Here is a 27,272-nt window from a genome sequence, read left to right on the forward strand (position 1 = left end):
AATCAAATACAGAAGGGAATTTGGTAAATTCACAAATACTTGAGAATTAAACAACACTCTCTTAAATAACCAATGTGTCAAGGAAGAACAAAACAGACTAAACATATATAAATAATTACTAATGAATTAATTTAAAGAAGTCATAGACACATCATAGTTTTAAAAAAATTAACTGGCAATTATATAAGCAAAGTACTTTATAATCATCATGAAATGAGGTATGGGGAATATAAGAGGGGCATGTATATAGAGGCCAGCAATTCATTTTCATTCATTTTAAAGGATTGACACATTCTTAGTTTAGAAAGGATGATTTTTGTTAAGACAGTCTTACCCATGTATGCCTATACTATATGAATTTTAGTTCTTATGGGGAAGATTAATTTACTATCTTACTGACATTTCAAAGCCCTTCTTGAAATCTAGGTTTCAATTAGACAGAATTTCAGGTTGTAAGTGAAAGCTGTTCATATAAGTGAATTTAGAAATTTAGCTATATATTTTTTAAAAATGTTGACTACATCTAAGTGGTGTTTAGGCCACATCTTTTTCATTTACTTTTTGTTATATACATTAGTGCCATTAAGGAAAAACTATTATTTACTATAGGGGTATTTAAACATTGTGCCCAGGATTGTCTGTGTATGTCCATCGTGATGCCTTGTTAAGTTCAGAGCACATATGTTTTAGAGATGATGCTTATTGAAGAACAACAAGGGCTTTTTATTATAAATGGTGAATTTGACTTAATTTCAGTCTATGTAGGTGGTGAAAAAAAGCATTCAAAGAAAACTTGTCCCTTTCTTCAGATCAAGGAGAAATCAATACTGGGTGTTTCAAATGAATGGATAAAATTTCACTTATAATAATCTCGATGATTGTTGAAGGGAGACCAAAGCAAAAATCATGATATGCACAAAAATGTTGCTGGAAGCAGTATCTTATGAGCTATCTGCTCATGCTATTTTCTTTCACAGAATATTAAGTTTGAAAATCAGACGTTTATTTTAAAAAATCAAAATACTCACCAAGGAGGAATATTGTATCAGTTCATAGTTGATAGCTGTTTTCTGAACTATTGTGGTGGGGCTAGTTCAACACTCAGGAATTAAGAGTTGGATCAGAAAGAGAATCTATGCACATTCCTTTAGTCTGGGGGCTTGTTTCCCCCATGGTATCCAGTATATTCTATAAATGGCTCTTTTGTCATATGTTTCCTCAACTGGAAATACTTTGTGCTTCTGGTTCTATCTTTTACATAGCTTTGTGTGTGGTAGACAATAAATACTAGGTGGATACATAAATACTATGAAAATCTCAACAAAAACCCATGAAGCCATTCTTATAGTATATTTCCAGTGTTCCTATTCTTCTTCTTAGTACTTGTTGGTAGAATGCGGAGCACCAGGAATGAACACAGCCAGTATTTTTTTTTTTTAAGATTTTATTTATTTATTTATTCATTAGAGATAGAGAGAGAGAGAGGCTGAGGGAGAAGCAGGCTCCCAAGGAGCAGGGAGCCCGATGCGGGACTCGATCCCAGGACCCCGAGATCATGACCTGAGCCGAAGGCAGACGCTTAACGACTGAGCCACCCAGGCGCCCGAACACAGCCAATCTTAATTGATGTTGATACTACTCACAGCTGTTGGAATAATTGAAAATGTACATTTTTGATCAGTTGATATTTTCATGATAACTTGGATATTTAATAGAGCTAATAAAAACACTAAACCTATTAGAATATTCAGAAATCAAAGAAAATGGTAGAAAAGCTTTTAGAAGATTCTTCTAAAAATATTAATTATGTTGTAAATTTTATAGTTCTTTTCTTTTCTTAAAGATTTTATTTATTTAAGGAGAGAGCACAGAGGGAGAGTGAGAGGGAGAAGCAGACTCCCCACTGAGCAGAGAGCCCAATTTGGGTCTTGATCCCAGGACCCTGAGATCATGACGTGAACCAAAGGCAGATGCTTAACTGACTGAGCCACCCACGTGCCCCTATTTTATAGTTTTTTTCAAAAAGTTATCAATTTCCACGTTTCATTGACAGACATGCAATTGATATGTAAAATGCTTGAGCTGACACTGTCTTTGATGCCTGCCTTCTTTATCATGTACTCATGGTATTCATTACCTAGAATTTTCTTCACAAAAGTTGGTTGAATAGCTTGAATTTTATATCTTCCTTTATGGATGTTTAAGTTATACAAGTTGCATTTCCAGCCGAATCGAAGAATTTTCAAACGTCAGAGAGGTTCCCAGAACCAAAGTTTTATAAAAACTTTTGTTGCTGAAAATCTTTTCTTAGGCTCAGACTCCTCAGTTTTCAGATGTGGTTGATTTTAATTAAAGTTTAAAGAGAAAAAGAAACCATTGGAAAGATATTGGAACTAAATAATTCACTTCTGGTGAATAGGGAGTTTGCAGTTTGAGTTAATGGTATTCATTACACTGATTAAAAGCAGTGAGCCATTTTGCCCTTGTTTATTTTCCAAACCAGTGTTTTCAGTAATGGGGGTGGTTGGTATTTGATGTTTTATCTGATGGGGTATTTACTGATGGACTGCTTTGACTTCTCTACTTAAATTGATAACCACTTGAAAGGAACTTATCAGACAAAAGAACAACTTCTTTTCTAGAGCTGGACCATTTATTCCAAGTTTAGACAGTGAGAAAACAATTGAGTAGCTTTTATTGCCACCAGCTGTGCTATGGTTATTTGAACAAATGGAAGATTAAAGGAAATGTACAATCTCATTATATACAGCATTACCCCAAATCAGGATTCTTTTGCCTAATAAATATTGCAATTGTAGTTGAAGTACTTACAATTACTTGGATTTCAGTTGCTATGATGAGTTTGCTGCTCTTTGAAGGCTCATGTGGGTCTATAAAAATTGAATCTTCTAGAATTTCAGAGTCCAGAGTGCTAACCATTACACCATGGAACCCACTCCTGAATCTTCTAGAATTTCAGAGAAGGTAATGCTGCAGGGTTTGTAACAACTTTATCATTGTCTTGCAGATGTATGTATATATCTATATATATTACATATAATATATATAGTATATGTAACATATATATAGTATTTTATAGTAATTATATATCCACATACTTACTATATACACACACATACACGCACACACACGTTCCAAAGTAAACAACTTGAAAAATAAAATGAACCCTCTAAACTTTGAAAAATTACATCTCTCATCAAGGAATTCCAGTGATTAATATCATTTGGCTACTCTAGGACTTTGGAAAAAATGAGAAGTGGGTGTTTAAAAATGTTTTAACAGGTAATTTTTCAAGCATTTGAGCAGGTAGTTAAAAATACCTTATTTTCATTTTCTTGCCTGAGACAATCCTAAACTCTAAAGGTCTGAAAGAGAGTAGAAGAAGCCACATTGAACAGTCTGAAGTCTATGCCCCAGATGTAAAATCCTCGCACTTGCCAAGCTTCAGGGTTCATTGGTCAGTATTTGAGTCATTGTGTTTGCAGTAAGAGTATGGGAACTGGGATTGGCTCCTTGTGGTTGGGCCATTCTGTTGACCTAAATAAATATGTAGTTTCATGGAGATTGTTGGTGTACCTGTTCGTTGGTATAACTTATTAAATGTTATCATTGAGGAGAGATGAACTCTTGAGTGTCATAGAGCTGGACAGACCATACAGAAGGCTTTTGGGCTCGATAATTCTTTGTGGTGATGGCCAGTTGCGTTCACTGCAGGATGTTTAGCAGCATCTTTGGCCTCTACCCATTGCATGCCGGTAGCTCTCTCCCTCCACACTGAAACAACCAAAAATGTCTCCAAGTGTTGCCAGATGTCCTCTGCAAGGCAAAATTGTCCCAGCTGAAAATGACTGATAGTCAATGAGCTCCTGGCAAGTGTGTTGGTTCTTACTCATCTCTGTATCCTCTGTGCTTATGAAAGGGCCTGGCATAGAGTTGGACTTCAATGAATGTTTGCATACAGTTTTTTAAATACGTGCTTTATTTTTCTGTCATTTTTTCTGCCACCGAGTTCCCATGTTATCAGTAGAACAGGCATAAAATAAAAAGATTCAATGCTGCTTTATTTATAAAGAGCAAATAAAGTTAGAAAAATATCTGAATGCCTACTAATGTAGAAAGTAGCCAAGTCAATATAGTGCATTTTTTATTTTTCTGTGGAATATTGCACATTCATAAAATGGGTCAGGTACCAAATCTTTTAAATGATACTGTTTTTTAAAAAGTAGGTAATAAACCTAAAGAATGATTTCTTTTGAATATATATGTATATACATATATGTAAATGCATAATTTAGGGAATAAAAAGGGAATAAGAAGGGAAATCCTAAATTATTAGTCATGGTTGCTTCTGGCATTATGATTAGATTTTATGTGCACCTTCTGAATCATTATTGAATAATGCCTTCTTTTTCTTTGGTCTTTAGAAAAGCCAAATAGAATAGAAAACAGCTAAGTCTGGGTGCATTTTATATCATCGTTCAAGTTGGCATTTTATTCAATTTTTAATGAAAAGACAAAAATAAATTACAAGGTTTACTTGCTTTTTTTTTTTTTGAAATTAAGTTACCCAAATTTTCTCGTAATTATATTATTTGATTTGGCAAGAGCAAATGTAGCATTTAACATTGATTTGGTAAGCTAAACATAATCTGTAAAGAATACTTAGTGTATTTAATAATTATATGGAAATTCCTTAAAATGTTCAAGAAATAATTTCTGCAAAGTTTGTCAAATTGCAAACATCCCTATGTACTATTGATCATCTCTCACCGTTACCGCTTGTCATCATCTTATGGTAAAACTTTCTTGTAGAAATTATAATTAGGGGAGGAAATGTAGTTGCTGCAAGTGTACAGTGTATGATTTTAAAAGAATGATGCAATCTGAATTATCTGAGTTGCACGTATGTGGCTGTATACCTGCATGCTATGCTCAGTGTAGATGTGTATATTAAAGTGAGATTGTGTAGGAGCTATTTGTGAATTAATCCTGGCTTTCTTGCATAAATACATTTTAGGTACATACATATTGTCTTGTAAAGAGAAGATTCACAGCTTAGAACATTAGGAGTTCCCATTTCTGTCTCCTTGTCATCATATTGAACCAGAAAGTCCTTGTATTTCAGGCTGCCATGGGTTTGAAATGTGAGAACTCAAAGAACAGATATTTGTTATTAGTTTCCCCCTTATTTTCCTGGATGCTAGAAATGCTGTGCTCTCACATTTCGTGCACCCCATGCCTTTCCCTCAGCCTGAACGCTTTTTTTTCCTGCCTAATTCTTCAGTTTTCTTTAAGCCTTAGTTTTAATAGCACTTCCTCAAGATGGGCATTCCATGATGCCTACTCTCTCGGGTCCCCAGTTGTGCTCATAGCACCCCATACTTCCCTTGTCATAACACTTTAATACAGAATGGTGAGTCCTTATTTAATATCTGTCTTCTCCAGGAGCCCTTAAGCTTCTGTAAGGGTGGGAATCAGGCACATTCCATTTACCAGTGTGTTTCTAGAATCTACTGAAGTGCCCAGCATTATAGACTGAATTTAATAAATACTTGATAAATCATTGAGTGGCTGAATGAAGGGAAGAAATCTTAAGTCCAGACTTTGTGGGAAGAAAGAGTAAAATGAATGAAAAAGAATTCTCAGATAATGTAGAGTAGTGCATTTGCTGAACAATGACTGTTTTTCTTTTACCACCAAAAGTTCTGATTTGGATTATGTAGAATTTTGGAAATGTGAATTTTAGTAATGCAATAAACTGTTAAAGAAGAGCAGTATTGCAAATGTTTATTTATTTTCTTCTTTCTAAGTTCAGTGCTAGCCATACTAACGGTTATAGTGATCGTATTTGGATCAAACATTTCCAGTTAAGAGAAGCATTATTTAAAAACCTTAGCAGTGTTGGATGGGTGCTTTTCACATCTGCAAAGCAACACACCTTTCAGTCTCCTGATGATATGTTAACCTTGTAAACATATTGTTTTTCATAGGAACATGGTTAAATATATATTTAAAATATTGAATACTGCATACACAATATATTTAAAATATTAAGTATTAAGTGTGTGTGTGTTGTAGTAAAACTCCTTCAAAGAGTCAGTGAGATGTAGGGATAATTTTTTTCTACAATAAATAATTCTAGACCCTTTATGATGAATCAGATTTTTAAAAATGTTTTAAAATGTTTCTCCCTTGGTTTTAGCTTTCTCTTCTTGATATTGTCTGAAACGTTGCCTTCTGCAACCTTTTCTGCCCTTCCTTAGTTTCTTTTGAAATTGATCTTTAAAAATTTGGTTAATTCTTATCTGAATTTTTCCCCTATGTTAATCTTGCCTTAGCTGAAATTAAAGCAAAATAATGCCCAATAGTATGCTTATGGTTCACCATCATTACAGAATTTTATTTCTCATGTAAACATCACAACATTTTGTCATTCACTGATTCATAATCAAAATACATATAAAGAGCACTAAATGTACAATGAGCTCTGGATACAAAGATCAAGAAGATGTATTTCCATAGTTAGAAAATACAATTGAAGATGTGTCTAACATTTGCCACGTGCAAAAAAAAGAACGTAGGAATAAATCTAATAAAAGATAAAAAATACCTTTGTGTACAAAGATATCTTTAATGACAGCCATTTGAGAAGATTTAGTAAATAGAGAAAGATACTATTCTCATGAATTGAAATATTCAGTGTTACTAAGTTGTTAATTCTTCTCAAATTGAGCTATGGAATTCTAATCAAGTACCCAACAGAATTTTTTTGTGGAATTCAACAAGCTAATTCTCAAATTTATGTGAAAGAGTAAAGGGCCGCAGAAAGAAAAGACAATCATGAATAAAAAGAAAAAAATGGGAAGAATGGCATTACAACATATGTAGACTTCTTACAAAACCATAATATTGTACATGATGCATAGCCAAATGAATTAGACTGCATTGCCAAGAAAGCACCAATTTATATGTGGAAACCAGATATATGACAGAGGTGGCATTGTTGATCATCAAAGGGATAAGTTATTCAATAAATGGCACTGGGACAAAAAATTGAATTTGTATCCCTGCCTCATAAAAGCACAAAGGCATTTTCAGATGAATTAAGGATTTACATTTAAATGCAAGTTGGAAAATATGATATAGAGGGTGGAAGAATTTTCTAAGCAAAATACAAAAAAACACTATCTTGAAGGAAAGGATTGATCATTATGAGCAATAATTATAAATATTAAATTTAAAATTTGTACAGTGAAAGAAAAAGAAACGAGTCAAAGACTGGGGAAAGATATGTATGACATAAATATGACCAAGGATTAGCATTCAGGATAAAAAAAAAAAAATAAGTAACCCGGGGAAAACAGGACAAGTAAGAATAGTCAGTTTTGATAAAATGAAATCTAAATGGCCACACCCATCAGTCTGACAAAATAATAAAGTTCAGCAACACCAGGTATTGGTGAGAATGTGGAGCAGTAGGACATTTCTCCATACTGGGGAGAAGTGTAAATTAGTACCACTTAGAAGGGCAGTATGTTCATAAGTATGTAGTCAAGTTGTGCACCTTATTAGGGCCCATCCAGCAATTCCACTGGGAGGTATAATATCCTAGAGATACTCCTATGCACACAAGACATGTAGAGAAATGTTTATAATACTGAAAACCCAGAGTCAAACCAAATCTCCATCAATAGGAAAAATGAATCAATAATTCGGGGTATTTTCATGCAATGGAATATTACGTGGCTTTGATAATGAGGTAGGCATAGATAATCCTATACTCTCAAAACTATGTTTACACTGTTCTGTATTGTTTAAGATTACACACATATGAAATAAAATCATAGGCCTGCTTATGAGTGACAAATACTAAATTCTTTATGAAACTTGAAATGGAATTAATGATAGGCCAGGCATGGATATTGAAGGGCTGACTTGTAGCATAAGACGAGGGGAGCTCACCCAAGAGCAGGTGTGGACCTTGGCACAATATTTCCTCTAACAGTACTTTTTAAATTCTTATATGGAACCTTCGCAAAATACAAAATCCTCTCATGTTCTACAAATACTCTTTTGAATTTCTTGGGAAATGCATTCAGCATGTATCAAGCTTCTTGATGTTATTTTAACATGTCTTTCTGTAATTGTTTTTTAAGTGTGGCACTTGAGTTTTCAGGACTGTTCTGAGTTGTGATTGATCATTGTACATGCATTTTGAATAGGGACATCTGTCTCTGCAGCATATTATGTCTCCTGACATGCCATTTCTCAGCTTGACAGAGCACCTCTAGAGGGCATAGGTTTTAATAAGAGAGAATATGTGATTTTTTTTCTTTCAAAGAAAGTGGGTGGTGTTACATTTTATAAAGAAATAATGAATACTTGGAATGACAGCTTACCCAATTTACTTTTTTTGTGAGCCAAATATAAAACTAGAAATAATGCTTATTCATTTTAGCCTTTATAATATTCACTTTAAAAAATTTTTGTAGGAGAGTATTTACTAAGTTTGCTCATAGTCATAGCAGACAGTGACAAAAGTGGCTTGTGTTTTTCTCCTAAATTTTTCTTTTTGTGTCCTTATTTTTCTTCTAGACCTTAAATGTCTTCTTGCATTCTATTATATGAGCAAACTTACATTTTAAAACACATTGGAACATTGTAATTTTAAAAAACATGTTACGGTTTTTTATTACTAATTTTAAATCCATTTTGATACTATTATTACAGTCATTCAGTAACCATAGCACAGTTCAAAAAAAAGAAAGGCGCGAGGATGAATGAATGAGTTTTTGTGGACTCTGCCCTTGAGGGAGGGCCCAGTGTAGGAGAGAACTAGATAAAAACACCTTCATAATGATAAAATGGGAGCACTCAGGCAGAAGTAGGGATGATGGCCCATGACACTGAAGAAGCCGGGACAAGCTCTCTTTGAGTGGGGCGACACTGAGCAAGCTGACAGACAAGACAACTGATCTAAGTCTAAACAAGTACTTTTTTTTTTTTTTAAGTTTTATTTATTTATTTGACAGAGGGAGACACAGTGAGAGAGGGCACACAAGCAGGGGGAGTGGGAGAGGGAGAAGCAGGCTTTCTGTGGAGCAGGGAGCCCGAAGCGGGGCTCGATCCCTGGGATCATGACCCGAGCTGAAGGCAGATGCTTAATGACTGAGCCACCCAGGCACCCCAACAAGTACGTTTGCCAGCAAAAAAAAAAAAAAAGAGGGGAGAAGGGCAGACAGCTGGAACAGCAAGCCCAAGAGGATAGAAGAGGGAAAGGTCTTGGTCAGTTGAATGAAAAATGAGAACTTCCTTGTACATGGAGAGTGGGTCTGTGCGGGAAATGACAGACAAATCCAGAGAGGTGGAATTTCCATTTATACATAGTATTTATAGACCTTTGCTTCCATGTTGCCTGACTCTACTATCTTGCCTTGTACTACCCACTACTCCAAACATTTCTTAGTCGTTGGAGAAGATTCACTGGTTATTTTTCCTACCTCATTCTCTCATTACCTAACAACTTCTTTCAGTTGTCCTGATTTCCAAATATGGGACTTAATTTGTTACCATGTTCAAAAGATTTTGTGAAAAGATCCTACTGCTGATCCAACTAAATGGTTAGCCAATTTCCTAACTGAAGGAAATGTTCCTAGTTGAACAAGTCACCAGTTTAAATCTCATTGATGAATTCTTCTCTTTGTTTGGTTAATATGACTGGTTCTTGAGGGTACGTATTAAAGAAATGTTTATGATGTGTACCTTTATGGAAATAAAGTTTAAGGTCAGTCTTTTTCCAGTTTGTGTCATTGCACTTGCAACATCCTGCCCTTGCAACATCCTACAATCAGGAAGGAATACCACCTTGAACTTTGATTTTGTAGAAATCTCCTCCTTTGAAGTGTTTTAATTATGACTTAACAATTTCCCATTTCCGGATATTTTGGCAAAATTTTAGAGCAATTAGAAATAATATGCCATTCCTTTCAGTTCAAGAAATTATCCTTTTATTTCCGTGATCTGTTAAATGGGTATTTTGGTACTTAAAACACGTCAAAAGAGTAGCTCCATGTCTAGACTGTTTGCCCTAAACAGCTTAAAGGCATGTGTTGTTTGTTCACATTTTGCAACGACTTTTTAAAAAAAAATCTTTGAATGGACTGCTTTATTAAAATAATGGAAGAACTCCGTAGAGGAAGAACTCCCAGGGAAGAGGTTAAATAATATAAATAGCTCTGCTGAGAGGGCAACAAAGTTCTCTATTGTGCTGTTGCCACAGAAGAACCAATAATTCAAAACAAGGAAATGGAGTCTCATGTTTAATATAATACAGACTTGCCCCTAGCACTCTGTGGTCTAGGGTTTTTTAGGGATTGGCGTGTTTATCTACATATGTCTAAATTTAGATATGCCTTTTATGTAACATGGTAAAAAAGAAGTACTTAAAGTTCTATAAGATGCAGTTATTTTTAAAGTATTTTTGTTTGTTTTTAAATTGACTTTAAAATATCAGGACTTTCCTGCTGCAATAATGCCCTAGGACATTGTGAATATGTGCATATGGAGAGAGACATAATCTTTTATGCATTTCACATTCGATTTTAAAAGGTCACTTTGAAAGGTATGAAGAGGTATTTGGTAACGCAAGAGAGAAAAGTCATTTTTTCCCCCTGTTGAACATTTTAATCCCATAACAAGAGCTACCTCTGCTATAGAAGTGAGTATTCCATTATGAAAGCTCAAAACTGGAAACTCAAAAACATGGATGTAGAAGTTTGGGAGTTTTAAAGTAAACTTTCTGTCATTTTAGAAATAAATTTGGAAGATACTGAACTCCTATCTCAGATATGTGTAAAATTTAATTCACCATAAAATAAAGCACAACTAGAGCTCTGCCAGAAACATTCTAATACACAGTAAAAGCTTATTTACAAACAATGTTCGAATCTACTACATTTTATTAAACATATTTGACACAACATAGTCCAGATAGAGACTTCCTTTAGAATACAGTTTTTGTTGTTCCTATGTTAGCTACCTGCCTACCATACCACCAATTTTACCCTTATCCTTACTAAAAAATAGTGTTTAGGCAATTCTGATTGTTATGGGCTAAGAATAAAGGAAATGATTAGGGAAATTTTTATGTTCTGATCTTTTCTACCCAATGACTTCAGATGAAGATGATGCAAAAAATTGGTCAAATGTATATCCAGTATGTATGTGTGTTTACATTTTACCCATTTAATAAGGACAAATGTTGCCTAGAAGCTAGTTTTCTCAAAGGCTTAATTCACATACTCTGTGTAAATTGGCCAAATATTATCTTTTACATGAAAATTTTATTAAGGAATTACTCCATTTCACTTATCTCTTCTGTCTACTGTTGAAAGGGGAATTCTCAGAGGCTTGAGAAAGTAATTGTGCATTAGCCTTAAAAATGATTGAAAAGTTAAAAAGGAAAGAAAAGGAAAAGGAAAATGTATTCATCCATTCAGCAAATACTTGTTAAGGAACTACTTCTGTTTAGTTTCTAGGCACTGGAGATAAAGTATTAAAAAGGATGGGATAGCCTCATGAAATTTACTTATAATAAATATTTAAAGAGGGGATTTGATAATATAATCTATTGAGATTTTCTAGTATTGTTATGACTCCTTCCATTCATTCATTCATTCATTCAGGCAATATCTGCCTCATGAGCACATCAAAATTTTTATTATGTAACCTAATCTCCCTTTCTTCAACCAATGTCATTTTTTTCCAATTTCTCAAAAGGAATATAAGTTTAAACATTAAAAGGACTTAACTTTCATTGGAAAACAGAGTCAGGATTATCCATTCTAGAATAATTCTTTCTTTTATTTTACTATTGCCATCCCAACCTTGATACTTTATTTTTAGTGTTCCTGAGGAAGACCAAGTGTGAGATTCAAGAGCAGAGCTTCGTCTATGAGTCTGAAACAGAGTTGGCAATGTTCTATGTGTCCTGGAGCATAATAAGCTTTCTATATGATGGCCATGTTTTACATGGTACTAGTGAGCATCATAATTATTCATTGACTTCTATTCATAGATTGTTCTCTAGAGGAGGGAAATACTGCATGAGCTTTGTGGCCAGTCTTACTGTTCAGACTCAATATGCTTGGTGGAACATGTTTTTATTGGTACTCTATTTGGAGAGAGAAAGGCTGACAAAGGCTTCCATGACTCTCAGTCTTCAAATGGTGAAAATTGAGGACCTGGTGGAAGATTTCAGGAAACCACTTACTTAATTGACTCTCTTTTCAAGGAAAATGTATTTCAAAGGATAATGGCCTAAGATTTGACTCCAAAGCTTCAGTGTAGATCAGAAATTCTTCAGGCTGAACTATATAGCTAATGCTCAATTACCTTAGCTTCTATTGAACCATATTCTAAACACCTTCTTTTGTAACCATCACCTTGTGCCGAAGTCTATATTTTTAGCCTTTAAGCAGAGCTCGAGCACTGTATTTAGACATCTGACTTGAAGACAAAAATTGCTCAGTGAGCAGAACAAATGTTCAGAAAATAACATTTCAAGGTTAGAGCTAGTGTCCTGAATAAAATTCCTTTTCTTCTTTTCCTCCCTATTGAATATAACATAAATAATGTACCCTGACTGGCTTTCAAGATTAAAAAATCAGAGAATAGCAGTGAACTTGAAGAAGGAAAGAGGGAGTAATTAAAAATTGAAGGGGCTTCTGTTGAACTATTGTTTGCCTGAAACTAAGTATATATTTTATTCCTGATTCAATAGGATTATGGATCTTAAAAGGATTAAAAAACTGTATAGTAAAGCTTATAATATCCTTCTCAGAGGGGAGAGGAGAAAAGTATGTAAATATTGTTTATAATTACTTGTAGTAATTGTAGTTACCAATTTTTAACCATTTACAATGTGCTGGCCCTTTCTATAATTGACCTCACTTAATAATCACAGCAATTCTGTGAAATAGGCCTTATTAGCCCCATTTTATAAATGAGAAAATAAAGGCCAGAGCATTTAATAACATTTCTAAGACTATCGAGTTAGTGAGTGGTAGCATATTGTGGATTTTTCCTAGGAAAATCCCAAAATGGTCCCTGAAACTCCCTAGTATTAAGAAATAAAAACAGTTTAATTCCTAGGGGAATAGACAAGAGTGAAACAACACGATTATTATTGTTAAACAAGACATTGCAAGGTCCCCGGACCATTTCCAGAAAGGGAAGTCACATATTTGCACTGAGGGAAAGTGATTATCACTCAGTGGAAACTACTTGAAAGGAATGCAGCTCATTTGGATTGTGTGTGACTTGGTGAGGGACTTAGCCCTTTGTATCCCATGAAGCAAAAGGATGTTGTAATTGCATTTCACAATGGGCCCATAACTTAAATGGGTCTGGGCATTCCTTCCTTTTCACTGCCTGGTGCAGGGTATAATCCTCATTTAGTACAACCCAGTCTCTATGTGAACAGCTAGAACACAGGGCTGTTTTAACGATCTAAGTTTCTCAACCTTGGAACCAGGGCCTGAAAGAAATGTTGGAAATTCTGGGTGGTTTTTAGGACTGTATTTAGAAACAAATAAAGAACATGTGAAACTCTTTGACCCTTTTCTGATCCTTGGTGTTCTAATACGCAAAGTATACTTTAACCCAGCAGAGGGAGGCATTCCATAGTAGGGCATAGTAATAATGTAAAGAGAGAGAGTAAATTAAAGGTGAGTGAAAGATTTATTTTTAAACTTGGTGGAATACCAAGTTTATGTCGCAGAAAGTGTAACAGCGGGCTATTATTTCTTGAACTGATTATCATTCCTCTTTGCAGAATGGGTTGTCTCAGTACACATGGCCCGAATGGTATCTTAATTAATTCATTTAAAATTCTAAAGGTTAGCATTGCATTTTTATGCTGAGTGTTGTGTTGTTGTAAAACAGAGATTTTTAAGTACTAAAATTTAATTCCATTTAGTTACTGAGTCATTGACTCTTTCAGAACTCTTGGAAATTAATATCATTATTTATAGGTGGGAACATTCAGCCTGAGGAAATTCAATGATTTGTTCAAAGGGAAATAGTAGTAAATGGCAGAAGCAACCATCTAAGACTTTGGATTTTAGAAAAGTATGAAAAACAGACAAAGCAGTGCCCCCTTCAGTTTCTGTGTTTGTGGAGTATTCCACCCATTCCCCTATCCTAGGCAAAATGAGAGGTAGAAAAAACACTCCTGTGGGAGGTGGACACATGTCTGTTCAAACCTGTCTCATGTCACTAACTATACCACTTGACCAATTTAACCAGCCTTCATTTTTAAGTGCTACTATCCTGTTTTGTATGTGAATAGAAAGAAGTCTGGGAGATTACCACATCAACAATGGCTATTTTTGTAGTGTGGATGATGAGGCAGTTTTTACTTCCGTCCTCATATATTTTTTCTATTATTTGATTTGATGCTATATTACTTGTATAGTAGTTAAAACTTTCCCTTTAAATTAAAAAATGAATTTTATTTAGTATTTACAAATAATATGCAAGATGCCAATTTAAACCTTTTTTATCCCCATTAAACGGTGGACAAATGATGGCTACATGAAGAAGCATGAGACTCTGGGACCATTTCTATGTCATTTATTCTGATTTTTGGCTCAGAAAACATGACCTCAATTATATACTCAATTGTGTGGGGTTTTTTTTCTTCCCAATTCTCTGTTATTTCATCTTCCATCATAGTAACTGTGGAGAAGAAAAGCATGTTTTGTTCTCATTCGGAATCTAATTTATTTCATAATTTTCGAAAATTTTGTTTTTAAGTTGTCTGTAATTTTAAGACCACCACAGGTGAACTATCTGGATTCCAAAAAAAAAAAAAAAAAAAAGACCAAAACAAAACAAAAACCCTCTTTTTATATTCTAGACATTGGTTTTGTAGTCAGAATTATCTGTAGTCAGTTCTAGTCCTCCATTTACTAAATATGAGACCTTGGTCAGTTTACCTAGTCTTTGGGAAAATTAGTCTCCTCATCTGTAAAATAGTTGGAAGAAAACTTAACCCTCAGGATTATTGAGATAATTAAATGAGTTAAAATTTTCATGTGTTTGGTATTATGGAGACTAGATAAAGATGGATTTCTTTCTCATTCACTTGATTTAAATTCAACACTCACTGTTACTATTGTCCCAGGTAAAAATTTGCTTATTCATTTTGCAATAAATTGGATGTAGATTTTAGCAGTCTGTTTGTAAGAGCAATTGAATCTTGTGGAGTAACTAAGATGACCAGCTGACACATTAACATAACATAACACATTAACATAAGGTTGATTTCACCCTAAATTGTTTGAGTTGCCAGGCAAGCTTCACTTTATCAAGGAATAAAATGAGAAATCCACAAAGCCAAAGTAACAATAAAATATGCTTTTGAAGCCAAAAGACCAAGTAAAGGGTGCTGTGATAATGGAGAAGATTCTGATATTCATGAAAAGTGCTGTACAATTTTTTGATGTCTTCAGATTTATGAAATATTTTTTTCCTGATGCTCAAAGTAGAAAACTTGGTCAAAAAGAAAAGGCAAAAAGAAGAATATAAAATTTATCTACAGTTATACCATCCAGAGAGAATTATTCTTCACATTCTGGGCTTTTAGTCTTTTTCTATTGAATATGTGGATACATTTTATGTGTAAGGTATAAGGTTGTGAGTGGAGTAAGTTTGTGTTCCAAGATGGGGATAATAATACATCCATATCTTTTTTACCTAATATTGTATTATAAATGTTTTTCAGCATCATTAAATATTTTCAATATCATGATTTGTAGAATTTGTATTATAATCTGTCATGTAATTATGCCATAATTTCTTTTATTATTCCCCTTATATTGGGCATATAGACAATTTGCAGGTGTTCAACAACATTTTAAAATAACAGTGTAATGGAAATTCATTTACATAAATCACCATTTCACATTTTATTTTTTTTTTCCTTTAGAAATGATTCCTAGAAATAGAGTCACTCCCAAAGAGCATGAACTTTTAAAGATTCTTGATATACTGTGACAATTTTTTTCTCCAGGAAAGGTGTACCAGCTTACATTCCTATCAGTAGTATATGAGAGTACTCTTCACATCATATGCTTATCATCATCTTATATTAGCCTCAACGGAAAGTAAAAATGTTAATCTTTCACAATCTGCATTTATTTGATAACTAGTGAAGTTGAATACTGTGTGTCATTTTTACTGAGGAATACACACACATGCACACACACATACACACACCCTCCTAGCAACATAAAAATACGTTGTATTCAATGGCAGTTTAAAAAATTTTATTTGAATATATGTCCATAAGCAAGATCTTGGCTAAAAATAATCACATTAGCAGCAAATTTAGTCAAATGCTTCAAGTATTTTTAAAGAGACTACATCTGGGATGCTTTCCTCAGAAAGACATGCTGAGATTTTCATATCACCTTTTATACTGGGCAAGTGGTAACTTTGTTGCATTTATCCTGGGTTCCCCAACAGTGTCAAACTAGAAACTTTCAAACCTGCAAACATCTGCTTTTGTCATCAAAATTGAAAGACATAATTGAAAGGAAAGTTTTAGTTCACAAACTGTATAATCTCCTGGTTCTGCAGAATGGAAATGAATAAACTTGAAAACGTATTTAAGGACTGAAGCTCTAGTCAGCATATAGCTTAAGACTGGAGAAAGGGTGAATTTCCTTTTAGAGTAAGCACTGGCATGACTGTACTCTCTAACAAGAAAAAGTAACATTTCCAGAAATCCATATCATCATTTCCACACTAATTTCTATGATTCTAAAAGTTCCTTTCTATACAGCCTGGTGGAACATTTTTATAAATTCCCCCCGAATCAGTAGTGATTGCAGAAGTTTTAGTGTGTATACCTGGGCATTTTAAATGGTCTTCTTATGTATGACTTTTCAAGATCTTAGCTTATTCCTCGAGGATGTCATGTTTGGTCCCTAAGAGGATCAGCTTTGAAACATTTCCAATTTGGGAGAAAATAAGCTTTTATAGGAGTAAAATATGGTCCACATCTTCAACAGACTGAGGGATAAAACTGGCTTATAAAGAAGACTTTTAAAAAAAATTTTACTTATTTATTCCAGAGAGAGAGAGAGAGTTAGGGGGAGGATCAGAGGGAGAGAGACAAGCAGACTCTGCTGAGTGCAGAGCCTGAGCTGAAACCAAGAATCAGACTCCTAACTGGCTGAGCCACCCAGCTGCCCGAGAAGAGGGGTTTTATAAAGTATTTCTTAAGCCTTATAAGGAGTTAATAAAATAATTTTATTGTATTCAAACATGACTTAGCTTCTAATCCTAATTTTGTAAATAGGAAAAAGGTAATTAAATTATTAAGGCACCTTCATTTTAAAGGTTAACATTATTATTATTATTATTATTATTATTGTTTAGCTCATGGGGAAATTTATTTTTTTTTTTACTTTTTGAAAGCCCTAGATGTTTTTTAATCGACAGTTATTTGAGTGCTTTCTTTGTCACGCATTCAGTGTTAGATCTGGCTTGTGTGGGCTCTGGCTGTCTAATAAGGAGATAAAATAATGTCTGATTATCTGGGACACAAGGTAATGAATCCTATTATGTGGGTACATCCTTTTTCTGATTTTCAGACAGCTTAATTTTTATATCTGGTCTTTAGCCAGTGTTTTATATGGAGCAGAATTTAGTATTTGAGAGGAATTTCATTTGTTTGTACATTGTAACTGTGGTCCTTTCTGACTGTGTTTAAAGAACTTTTCATAGCTACTGTCTTCTAATGTTTTAAAACTAAGTAAACTTTCTATTGCTTATTTTTTATTGTAAAACCTTATGTGTTCATTTTAGAAAAAAATAGAAAATACTGAAAACTAAAAAGGAAAAGAAATAATACACACACACACATACACACACACACACATATATATCAGTAGAGAATTCCTGTTAACATGTTGGCAGATACTCCAGAGTTGATCCTATATAATTCATATATAATTGTTTTTACAAAATGAGGTCAAAGTGCTTGCTTAATGTAACCTGCTTGTTACATTAAATATCTTGACATTACAAATTTTATGAATGTTGCTGTTTTATTTAATTGACCAAGTAGTTCGTGTTAGAGATCATGTTAGCCTGCAGAAAATTTGTGTATGATCCTAAGAGTGTTACAAATCTTTTGAAATGAAATTTCACATAGAAATCTAGATGTCTAGGGGCACCTGGTGGCTCAGTCGGTTAAGCGTCTGCCTCTGGTTCAGGTTGTGGTCTTAAGGTTCTGGCATCCAGTCCTGCATTGGGCTCCCTGCTTGGTGGGGAGTCTGCTTCTCCCTCTCCCTCTGCCTGCTTGTGCTCTCCCTCTCTCTCTGTCAAATAAATAAATAAAATCTAAAAAAAAAAAAAAAAGAAAAATCTAGATGTCTACTTTCTCTTGAAAGATGGAAGGCTCTGTACTACTCATAATCTGTAGGTCACAGTGGATAGGGCTGATGGTAGCCCACGTTAGCTGAGGCTTGTGCTCTTCATTTAATGTAATCCTTTCCTGCTTTCCTTACTTCTTGATGTTCCTGCCTGACTTCTGAAGCAGCTGAGTTTGCCAAGAGTAGTGGATTATTTAGGGTAGTGGTTTTTTTTTTTTTTTTTAAAGATTTTTTTTTTTTAATTTGACAGAGAGAGAGAGCTAGAGAGGGAACACAAGCAGGGGGAGTGGGAGAGGGAGAAGCAGGCTTCCCGCCGAGCAGGGAGCCTGATGCGGGGCTCGATCCCAGGACCCTGGAATCATGACCTGAGCCGAAGGCAGGCGCTTAACGACTGAGCCACCCAGGCACCCCAGGGTAGTGGTTTTTAATAAGGTTGTCCTGGTCTCTGAGGCAAGGATTGGAAACTTGTGGGAATGTTTTTTGGATGCCACAATGTTCACGGAGCTTCTAGTTATTTAGTGGACCAGTCTCGTGGATGTGAGGGTTTTGTAATGTGAGGGACATTGCTACACCTGGAAAAATTTTTCTTGTGTCATGCATTTCAGTTATTTCTTTGGATAGTGGGTGAAACACCTGTTTATAATTATTTGAGCCTAAAAACAAAATCTGCTGCACATATAAAAACTGTTTTATTCCATTTTAGTGTATACAGAATTTTCTAGGACTACAACTATCATATAATTTCACATTGTATTATTAGAAGCTCTATGATGAATCGTTCACCGTTTGGAAAATCACGTCACTGACAACAACACGGCTCATGGTGTTTTAACCAACATACACAGCTCTATCAGTATGCATTTGTAGCTTCCTTGTTCAGTATTGAAAAAAAGAAAGTTCATGCTCCTTTAAAATCTTTTATGAATAAGGAAAAGTTCTCAGCTCCTGCAAGAGAATATTAATCATTTTTCATATTTTCTTTATGTCTGTGGTCTGTAATTTGCCTTAGCATGTTATCTGGACTTCAGTTAATCTTATTTTTCCTTTTACTTAATCATGTGCTGGTAAGTCTGGTTTATTGTTTCTTGTTTTATCACTAGATTTTATTCTTATGTGCACTCAACTGTCCAGTCTTTCACTTGCCTACCTTTCTTGTAAGACTGACTTCTTATTACACCTCTTCAATCTGGATTTACTCACTGGATAGTAGGGCAAGCATTGGAGGACTTCTATGACATGTAAATATTCATGCGTGGGAGCTCTTTATTGATTTTGAAAAATATACTGTATAGAGGTTGGATTTAGAATCTATGAGTTTCATTTTAGGTTAGCAAAAGAGCATTGCAAAACACTTGGTTTAAAGGTGGGGCTTTGTGCTTAATGTTCTGGGTGGGCATCAAGGATGTATCTAACTCCCGATTAGGCTTACAGTCTTCTAGAAAGATAGTACATAGAAATAACCTATGGTTAAACTGAGAGGATGATGAAATATGCTCTAGGATTTTAGAGGGGGGCTAGTTGGTATGTTTGAATGGAGGAGGAAGGCTTCTGGAAGAGGCTGAGAAAGTTGACCTGAATGTAGAAACCTGGGAGGCTCCTTTTTGAGAAGGAGTGAGTGATTCTTTTTCATTTTTCCTTCCCTTCTTTTGGCTCAAGAGCTCTGTGTCTTTTCCTCTTCCTTCCTTGAAGATACAGAAGCTACAGATGTAAGTGAGAGGGTCATGGGTGTGAAATGTTGATTTTAGGTCTTTGCCCCTCCTCTTAGATACGAAGACAGGACCTTGAGGGCTTAGAACTGTGCGGTTGTTGCTCTTCAAGGAAATTGTAGCTGGCATCTCAGAACAAGGCATGACTGGTATTTCACTTCAGCCTAGTACGTTTTCTTAGCTCTAGTTAGAAAACAAACTTACGGAGGTGGAAAATATATTCAATAGCTCTCCAAAGTTTTTCCTTTCCTTGTTTGATTAGGTGAGTAGGGGGAATACTAAGAAAGGAGAAGTGATAGTAATGAATTGCTAGCTTCCTTAGCTTGCCTTAGTTTACCAAATCTCACTCTTTTTGCAACACCATCACCACATGTGATTATATAAAGACTGCTAGAATTTCTCTGAAGGGACCGAAATTTTCACTTTCCCAGCCAATCAAAGGCAAGGGTGAGTGAACTTCAATAATGTTTTGATTTTGAGAAATTCTTTTTCCTGATACAGTGGGACATATACTTCAAAGTGAGTACTCCAGATTTAATTCAAATGCCACATTGAAATAGCTCAGAAAATTGTGTGATACAGAGTTCTGGGGTGACCATGTTTTGTATATTGCAACCTTTTGGAGTTGGATCGTCGTATCAGAATTATTTTATTTCATTAAAATCTGTCTTTAGGTTCTATATTTTCTTTTCATTTACTACAGACATTTACAACTAGAAAATAGGTCAGAGCTCCTTCAGAAGGCATTTATTTAATTTTCCCTCATCCAGAGGCACACGTCTGCTCCTTGGTCCTATGTTTTAATTGCTAACCTCCAGAGGAAGAGAATCATCCGAGCCAGGGCCCCAAGTTGTGGAAGTTTCTATATCCGGTAAACTGGCTCCATTCCAGGGCAGAAAATTTATCAACAAATGAAACACCAGCTACTTCCCACACGTCCTCTGATTGCATTAAAAAAATCACTCCCCTTCCCACCCAGCTGAGAGTGTACTTAGAGTATGGAGCTGACAGACGTTCTCTCTCTTCCTCCTCCTCATTTTGTAAAATAGCTGGTTTCTGTAGTCTGTTAGGCTTCTTATTAATAGTAATAAAATGTTCATTCATTAACTGTCTCATGCCTACGAACTAGATATTGTCACTCTCTTTCCCCTCAAGTTAGACTGTTTTTATAAAGTCGTGCTGTAGCAGAGAAGTGAGCTTGAAAACTGATTTTGGGTCTGTAGCATCAGGTACTACTTAACCAGTGGGAGGGACTGATAAAATTAGCAAGTTGACTAACCACTTCCCTTCCTTGTGGCTCTTTAATATTATAACGGATACAGAAAAGTTCAGAAGGACTGGGCTAGTTTTCGAAACCACAGCACACATTGGCAAAGAGGGAATGTACAACAGAACGGGTAAGTTTCTTTCTTTTACTCTTTCAGGAGAATGGAAAAATGACAAAGGGGTGGAAGTTTTTAAGTTTGATTATGCAAATAGTCTTTTGTAGTTTGTAGGTTGTGGAAAGATAAACTTGCTACGAGGAGGGGGACGCAAAAGGTTTTCAGATCAGCAGCAGGAGCTCCAGGAACAGCAAATGTGAGAGTGGGCAGAGGATTCAACTCTTAGAGTATCTTCATTGTCCCACATAGGTCAGAGTAAAACACTCAGGAGGGAGGATTCTTGTACTAGTATAATTTTTGATAGATAAGTTCCTGGACTCTGAGTTCTTGCAATCTAGATTTTGTAATTGTCAGTAGAGTCATTGAGTTACTGAACCCAAATGTCCCTCTGGATCCTGAAATGGCTTAAGATCGTCAGTTATCTTGCCTGTGGTTTAAATTTGTATTGCTTTTAACTTTCTGTTATGGAAAATCTCAAATACAAGCAGAAGTAGAGTGCACAGTGCATAGATTGCCCATGCCCTGTCACACAGCTTCAAGAGGTAGGGACTCAGGGTCCACGCTGTTTCATGCACACCTCTGTGGCATGCTCCCCACTTTAGTCAAGTAGGGTTGCAATATTTTAAATATGCCAATTCTGAACATTAAATGAAAGAGGCCGAGAATCTCCTCAAGGCTCCCATCAGTTCAGTAATACAAGTTTTAGAGAAATATCATTTAAGAAAATTGAATTATGAGTCAGAAAAAGCAAGTTGAACTTTCCAGTTGTTTGGCCAATGGGAATGGGATTAGAGGATAGTAGTGAAGATTGTGGACTCTGGGGCTAGACTGCTTTGGGTCAAATTTTGGTTCCATGCAATCCAGTGTTTTTGAGGAAGTTCCTTATCTTTCTCTACCTTGGTTTCTCACCTGAAAAATGAAGATAAATGATAGTATTGATTTTTTTGAGGATAGGAGACAATGAGACCATCCGTGCATGTAAAGACTTGGCAAAGTGCTGAGAACAGAGAGTGCTCTCTGTATATTAGCTCCACAACTGTTTGCTGAAATGACTAGAGTGATAGGAAGGATGAGCTCTGTTTAGACAGAAAGCTAAACATGTGTCTGATCATACCTGGTTGTTTGCTGATCATTGTTTTCTTTTGATTATTTGATGATGTGAGGCCAGGAAAAGTGTCCATGAAGACATCTTACTTGCTCTTGGCCTCCTGAAAATTCCCCACTCTTGCTCTTACCCACCAGCTCCAAATTAATTCTCTCTGAAAAGAGAGAATTGTCTTGTCCATCCTCTTGCTTTGAGGAAGAGGGAACAGAAATTTGTCTCTGCTCATAGAGCAGGGAGAAGTCAATTTGAGGGGAGAGTCATGGTCTCCTCTCATCCCTGAGAAGAGGTGTATTGTCATTGGGTGTAGGCAATGCTTCTAGGCCTGGGAGGCTGCTTCACATCTGAGCTCTTGTCCTTTCTCTCAGAGACAGAACTCTCTAGGCTTGCCCTGGCCTTCCAGGGCTGCAAGCTGCCTAGATACTTTTTTCATTAGAAATGAGGATGGTGAAATTATGAAGATGGGCCACAAGTTGGGAGGCGAGGACCTTCCCTACTCTGTTCTTTCTCTGTGTTATTAATAAAAATACCAATGACTGCTACTGACTGAGCATTTACTATGTGCCTGGCATGGCACTGGGTGGTTTTCTCATTTAATACCCCTATTATTCCTACGCAAAATTTAGTGTTACTGTGTTCACTTTATGGATGAGGAAACTGAGGCACAGAGAGATGAAGCAACTTGCCTTTGATTACCCAGCTAATAAATGACAGCCAGGATTTTGTTTCAGATCAGTCTGACTTAATCACTTCTTAGAGCATTTGTCCCTAAGAAATCAGTTTATTCATACATATGCAGTCAAAATGCATCCATGATTTTGCTCTTAGCCTTCCCAAGATGAAGGTCATCAGTGTTCCTCTAAAGCAAACTGAATGGAAAGGCTTTTGTCTAGCAATAGATTTCCCACAGTGAATTTTTCATAATGCCTAATTATAAGCTGGAAATTTGTCAGAAATCTTGACAAATAAAGAGGCTGGTGGGGTTACCACTGTAAGGGAGTAAATATTGAACCAGGAGGGAAAAAAAAGAAATGCTCTTTTAGTAAATTAACCATGCCTCACTGGCGGATTTAGTTTTTAAGGCCATTTGTCTCTCTTGAGTTTTTGTAAATGATGGATGAAATTCATCTGCATCAATTTTCAAGAACATGCAGCCCTGTTGTAAAACAAATGATAAACACTGATGCACTGCCGAAATAAAGATTGACTGAATCTTCTGGGAGGTGCTGAAGAGAACTGGGTCGTGCACAGTCAGACATTTTAGAAACCTGGGATTGACTTTCAGTGCTTTTTCTTTTAGATTACTGTTACAACTGTAAAAATAGAACCAAATGTGTGAATGAAGGAAGAGGTTAATTTCACAACTTCGGAGAATTTTTTTTTTTTTCCCTCCAGGGGAGTAATGGTGTTTTAAAAAAACTTTCCTTTCCTGAAAGGAACACTGGCTAGAATTTCCAGCTAAAAATGAGAACATCAGATATAAAATAATTGACTTCTCATATCAGGCAATCGGGGTGCATTCAGCAATCTTTCATCTTTATTTTTCCTTCATTGGCCACAGAACTTTTGTCATCTTGATAGGATCAGCCAAGCTTTACTTACTAAAACGTTGGAAGAGATTTGAAATCCTGCTATCTTTTTGCAGAGCAAGTAGGGGATAAATGGAGTTGGGACTGCTGGTGGGGGAGGGAGTAAAGTTGGGAAGATCTTAGTTATGAAGCATCCTTGGGTTTTTAAATTTTGAGAAAGTGAAGAGGCTAGTTGGTACTGGTGACTGCAAACCATGTTTTGCAGAATTGTTCTATCACTGTGTTTTCTTTTCTCTAATGTCTTCATCTCATAAGGACACATCGCTCATAACTTGTAAAGGATTCAGAGTTGGAAATTTCCATATCTGTCTATGGTTAGAGATAGATGCAGAAGTGCCATTTTGCTTGTCATGGTCACCTTCTTTATGCACTGATGTAATTTTTTTTAAAAAGATTTTTATTTATTTATTTAACAGAGATAGAGAGCACAGGTAGGCAGAGTGGCAGACAGAGGTAGAGGGAGAAGCAGGCTCTCCACTGAGCAGGGAGCTGGACGTGGGGCTCCATCCCAGGACCCTGGGATCATGACCTGAGCTGAAGGCAGCCGCTTAACCGACTGAACCACCCAGATGCCCCCACTGATGTAATTTCTGATGGCTTTGGTCACCCCCACTAGTGACAGAATACCAATGCCCTCATGCTTCCAAATCGACTTTTTCTGTCCCAATCTTTAATATTTATCCCTGCTTTTATGTCACTGCTATTTTGGGGATTAAATATTTTATTTAAAGTCTTGAATAAAAAAGGCATTTGTTTTTCCTTGAGATGAGTTCTCTCTCTCTCTCTCTTTTGTTCTTTAGACTCTTTCATCACAAACTTTGACTATCACCTCCCTGGAGGTTTAGAGATCAATAATCACAGCTTCTACCCTCAGAAAGCTTACAGACTAGTGGGTGAACAAAATTGTATGAAGTGAATGAAGCTGTGGTTCATAAAATATATCCTGTCTTCAGTGGACTAACTACATCGGGAAAGGTGGTGTGTGTGTTAGTAAGAGACCAAGCTCCAAGATCAGAGAGCCATGTTCTCTTAAAAAGTTCTCTTACTTTGTGATTTGGAGTATCTTACTAACCTTCCTAAGCCTCGATTTCCTTACCTGTAAAATGATATCGAGTTCATAGGGGTTTTATATGAATTGTATGATATGATACATACTAGATACATAGCATGCCATATATAGTTTGAGGGATCAGGGGAAGTCTCTATCAAAAGATGGTTCACTTTAAGATGAGCCTGAATGACATAGAAAGATCTTTCTAAGTCACGGGGAACTGCATGTGCCAAGTGGTAAGGAGTTTGGCTTCTCTGAGAAACAGGGTAAAGGCCATCATGGTTGAAACATTTTAAAAGGGGAGAGTTGCTTGGAGGTGTAAGTAACAGAATCAAGAATGTGCAAAGCCTAGTAGGTCGTGGTGGGGAGTTGCATATTCTGAGTGTAATCAGAAATAATTGAAAGTTTACACTGGAAGCTGCATGATCTGCATACTATTTTTTTTTAAAGATTTTATTTATTTATTTGAGAGAGAGAGTGAGAGAGAGAAAGAGCACAAGAGGGGGGAGTGGGAGAGGGAGAAGCAGACTCCCTGCTGAGCAGGTAGCCCGATGCAGGACTCGATCCCGGGACTCCAGGATCATGACCTGAGCCGAAGGCAGTCGCTTAACCAACTGAGCCACCCAGGTGCCCTCTGCATACTATTTTTAAATTAGTTAAAAAGAGGAGAATAGGATCTCACGAAGCAAGAGTAGACATAAAGAAACAGGTTAGAAAACTCTTCCAGTAAGTAGCCTTGTCCAGAAATGATGGTAACTTGTAGTAAGTACTGCCAGTGGGGATGAGGGCAATGGACAGAACTGAGAGATCCAGTATAACACATGGGATTTGATAAATAATTAGATGTGAAAATAAGGGTGAGGAAAATATCAATTCTGAACCTATGGCATGAGCAGCTGGATCTAAGGAAATGTCATATATGAAGATGGGGTGTAGTGGAAGATGAGCAGACTTGGATATCTCAATTGAAATGCTCTTGGAACTTTGAAGGGAGTACATCAAGGAGGTAACTGATGGCACATAGGTGGTATGTGAAGATGTGGAAATAGATGTGATCACCTGGGGAGATGGTATGAAGTGAGAACAGCTGAGGACTCAGTACTCAACCACAGGAAACAACAAAATTTAGAAGGCTGGTAGAGGAGAATGGGTGAGTAAAGGAGATAGATAAATAGCTGCCAGAGAAAATGGAAAATAGAAAACAAAGACTATTCAGGAGAAATGAATGGTTATTCATATCTAGTGCTAATTAAAGAGCTAATAAATTATCAAAAAGTGTTATGGGGTTTAATAATGTGGAGCTTATTGGCACATAATAAATAGGCAGAAAATTTAATATCTTTAAAATGGTGTGTATATACAATGGAATATTATGCAGCCATCAAAAAATGAAATCTTGCCATTTGCAATGATGTGGATGGAACTAGAGGGTATTATGCTAAGTGAAGTAAGTCAATCAGAGAAAGACAAGTATATGATTTTACTGATATGAGGAATTTGAGAAACAAGACAGAGGATCATAAGGGAAGGGAGGGAAAATTGAAACAAGATGAAACTGCAGAGGGAGACAAACCATAAGAGACTCTTAATCTCAGGAAACAAACTGAGGGTTGCTGGAGTGGAGGGGGGTGGGAGGGATGGGGTGGCTGGGTGATGGACATTGGGGAGGGTATGTACTATGGTGAGAGCTGTAAATTGTGTAAGACTGATGAATCACAGACCTGTACCCCTGAAACAAATAATACATTATATGTTAATAAAAAAATAATAAATAAATAAATAAAAATGTAAAAAAATAGTTACTGCATTTTGACATATTGACTAATCAGTTTTACTACTGACTGATTGAATACATCAGTGAAGATATGAGTCATGTTATTTTAAGTGACAGTATATTTATAATTTCCCTTATTTTCATGTAGCTGTATAGTATTCAGGGAAATAATAATAAATTATTCATGGCCGGTCTAAATTT

General features: G+C 35.8%; 1 protein-coding gene across 10 annotated transcripts in view; it reads left to right on the forward strand.

Annotated features, from left to right (window-relative positions):
* The window catches only part of HDAC9 (histone deacetylase 9), an 899,218-nt gene that overhangs the window by 169,210 nt on the left and 702,736 nt on the right, over positions 1–27,272 (forward strand). For 3 of the 10 annotated variants that reach the window (XM_035020692.1, XM_035020702.1, XM_035020703.1), the window contains exon 1: positions 20,186–21,570. The exons of the other annotated variants lie outside the window; for them this stretch is intronic. In XM_035020692.1, the coding sequence (XP_034876583.1) occupies positions 21,555–21,570 (16 nt within the window). In that variant the 5' untranslated portion in view covers positions 20,186–21,554. Of the gene's footprint in view, positions 1–20,185; positions 21,571–27,272 lie in introns of those variants that run through there. 10 annotated transcript variants of the gene reach the window in all.

This window comes from Mirounga leonina, unplaced genomic scaffold, assembly GCF_011800145.1.
Source record: "Mirounga leonina isolate KUSES-001 unplaced genomic scaffold, KU_Mleo_1.0 Mir_174, whole genome shotgun sequence".
Lineage (NCBI taxonomy): Eukaryota > Metazoa > Chordata > Mammalia > Carnivora > Phocidae > Mirounga > Mirounga leonina.